We start from the raw sequence: 2731 nt of genomic DNA on the forward strand, positions 1-2731 counted from the left end.
CTTGCTCCATTATACGCTAGCAACAGGAAGCACGCACCAGCCCGCCAATAATGACCATTTTCTCAGCGCCCTTTATAGACGGATCCGAAGCTGCAGCTGCCAAGCAGTCAATAAGCTTTATTCTAGAAAACTGAATTTCCCAAGGATATAATTATCCGAAATACCTCCACGCCGTACCGGGAAAGGCATGAGGGCTGTGCTGATTTACTACGCGTACAAAAGACGGAGGTCTCCAGCAGCCCTCATACAATGGGCGGAAAAAGGCAAAATACACGGCCTGGCCAAATAAAAAGTCACACACTCTGATATTTCATTGGACCGCCTTTATCTTTGATTACGGCGCGCACTCTCTGTTGCATGGTTTCAATAAGCTTATGCAATGTCACAACATTTATCTCCATCCGGAGTCGCATTCATTTTTCACCAAGATCCTGTAGTGATGATGGGAGAGTCGGAGCACTGCGTAAAGTCTTCTCCAGCACATCCCAAAGATTCTCAATGGGGTTAAAGGAGAACTATGAGATGAGTGATTTCCACTCACCTCATAGTTCTAAGCCGACCTGTGACAATATGACTGTCACAGGTCGGCTCAGTAGATCGGGAGGTGAGGGAACACATACCGGGTTCCCTCACCTCTCGATCCTGTCACGGCTCTCTGCCATGACAGGGGGAGGGGCTGGATTCCCCTCTCCCCGCTCCGATCTGCCAGCGCTGACTGGCGGAACGGACGGGGGAGGGGGCGGGTACAGCTGGCTCTGCCTCTAGATAGGCAGAGCCAGCTGTCACTCACGCAGCTGGGCGGATCTCGACATCGATGTCGGGATCCGCTCCGGCTGCGGCATCTCAGTATACCGCGAGCTACAGCTTGCGGTATACTGAGCTTAGGGTGACGGGAGGACACTAGTTTGTGTCGTCACGTTACCCTAAGGAGAACTATGGGGAAAAGCCCATAGTTGTCCTTCTCCTTTAAGAATACTGTCCACGGCAGGAAAAATGAATATTGAGGGTTTGCCAATGAGCTCTGGCGCGGTCTTACCTTGCACGTGCAGTTTCGGCAGTGGTCGTCGTCTACCCATGTGTCTTTGTCCCTGTAGATCATACCATGGACCTGGCAGGTCTTCTCACAGTGACAACTCTCCAGTTGGCTCAGTCGGGACTCGGCATAATTTAGCTGCAAACAAGTAGACATAAACATGAAGCGCATACAAAGGAATGGCGACGATTACATTGACGTAGATGTAAAATCACTTGGAATTTTTACGAGGTTATTGTCACTTTGAAAGGCATTTTCCTTAATTTTAAATCTGCAGCACTCAATAAATGATCCTGCCATGGGGGTCCTTGTTCAGCCACTTCCTGTTATGGGCTGACAACACTCTGTCCCTGTCTCCCACATGTGTTGTCCTCGCCCTATCCCTCAGCTTCCGATGGAGACTCCAAGTGGCCGTTTTCATACACATTATGCAGATATGGTCCATTGTTGTCGCCCTCAGAAAAACGTACACAGCCATTGACAGGAAGTGCCTTCAAAAAGGCTTCAGGAGATCAGCAACACACAAAAGGATGAAAAGGACGTGACAATTGTTTACGATACATACTGCACGAAACAACGTTCTACTTCTACAAAACATCCAATTTGAATCCAGTGAAGTTGTTTCACGAGTTGTTGGTTTGTGTCATCATATACCCAAAAAAAGTAATACAAATGGTCAGTGACTAGAAAGTTTATTTTGTTTAAATATAAAGAATCATGGGGTTAATGGGCGATTTTATCCAAATTACCCAAATTTACAATTTTAGAAATGTATTTGTTTGCTTGTATAAAATAAATATTTACTCAAAGTGGATACTTGGCAATGCCTGCAGGAAACGTCCCGAGCTTTCATGCTTTCTGCCAGATTGTGGTATCTGCCAGAAATCTATCTATGTAAGATGCTAGCAGAGGGGTAGGAGGAGGAGGGGGCGTGTCTCTGACAGCCGAGGTGGGAAAGGGGGTGTGGTTCTGCTAGAAGAAGAGGACGAGTGGGTGTGTCTCTGCTAGAAGAGCAGGAGGGGTGTGCCTCTGCTAGCAATGGAGGAGGAAAGTCTGTCACTTCTAGCAGAGGAAGAGAGGATGGAGGTCGTCTCTGCTAGCAGAGGAGAAGGAGTTCTAGCACTACTAGAAGAGGAGGAGGGGGTGTGCCACTACTGGCAGTGGAGGAGGAGAAGGGGTTGTACCACTACTAGACGAGGAGGAGGGGTGTGCCACTGCTAGCAGAGGAGGAGGGGTGTGCCACTGCTAGCAGAGGAGAATGAGGAGGGGTGTGCCACTGCTAGCAGAGGAGAAGGAGGAGGGATGTGCCTCTGCTCACAAAAGGAGTAGGAAGGCATCTCCCTTCAAGCAGAGAAACAGAAGCAGCATTGTCTCTACTGGCAAAGGAAATGGGATTTTCCACTACTAGCAGAGGAGGAGTGTGTGTGTGTGTGTGTGTGTGTGTGTGTGTGATTTATTAATAATGAAAATAAATCCAAAACAATAAGTAATGCCCTTTAATTCATCAATACATAGAAGCACCTAGTTTGTGAAAGGGTTAATGAGCCAATATTGTTGCCTTCATGTGCAGAAATATAAACTGGAGACAAGTAAAAATTTAAAAAAATCGATACATTTGTTTCCTGTCAGTTGTATTCACATGCTTATCTTTAACCCAATAAAAATACTATAGATTCCCTTTAATTCATATGATTGTAC

The 2731-nt window shown here is 46.8% G+C and overlaps 1 protein-coding gene across 1 annotated transcript in view; it reads right to left on the reverse strand.

Annotated features, from left to right (window-relative positions):
* Window positions 1-2731, reverse strand: part of NELL1 (neural EGFL like 1) — a 326301-nt gene that overhangs the window by 139176 nt on the left and 184394 nt on the right. Inside the window, exon 8 of the mRNA XM_018554737.1 lies at window positions 1037-1171. Coding sequence (XP_018410239.1) covers window positions 1037-1171 — 135 coding nt within the window. The remainder of the gene's footprint in view (window positions 1-1036; window positions 1172-2731) is intronic.

This window comes from Nanorana parkeri, unplaced genomic scaffold (assembly GCF_000935625.1).
Source record: "Nanorana parkeri isolate BGI_ZX_2015 unplaced genomic scaffold, ASM93562v1 scaffold10, whole genome shotgun sequence".
Taxonomy (NCBI): Eukaryota; Metazoa; Chordata; class Amphibia; order Anura; family Dicroglossidae; genus Nanorana; species Nanorana parkeri.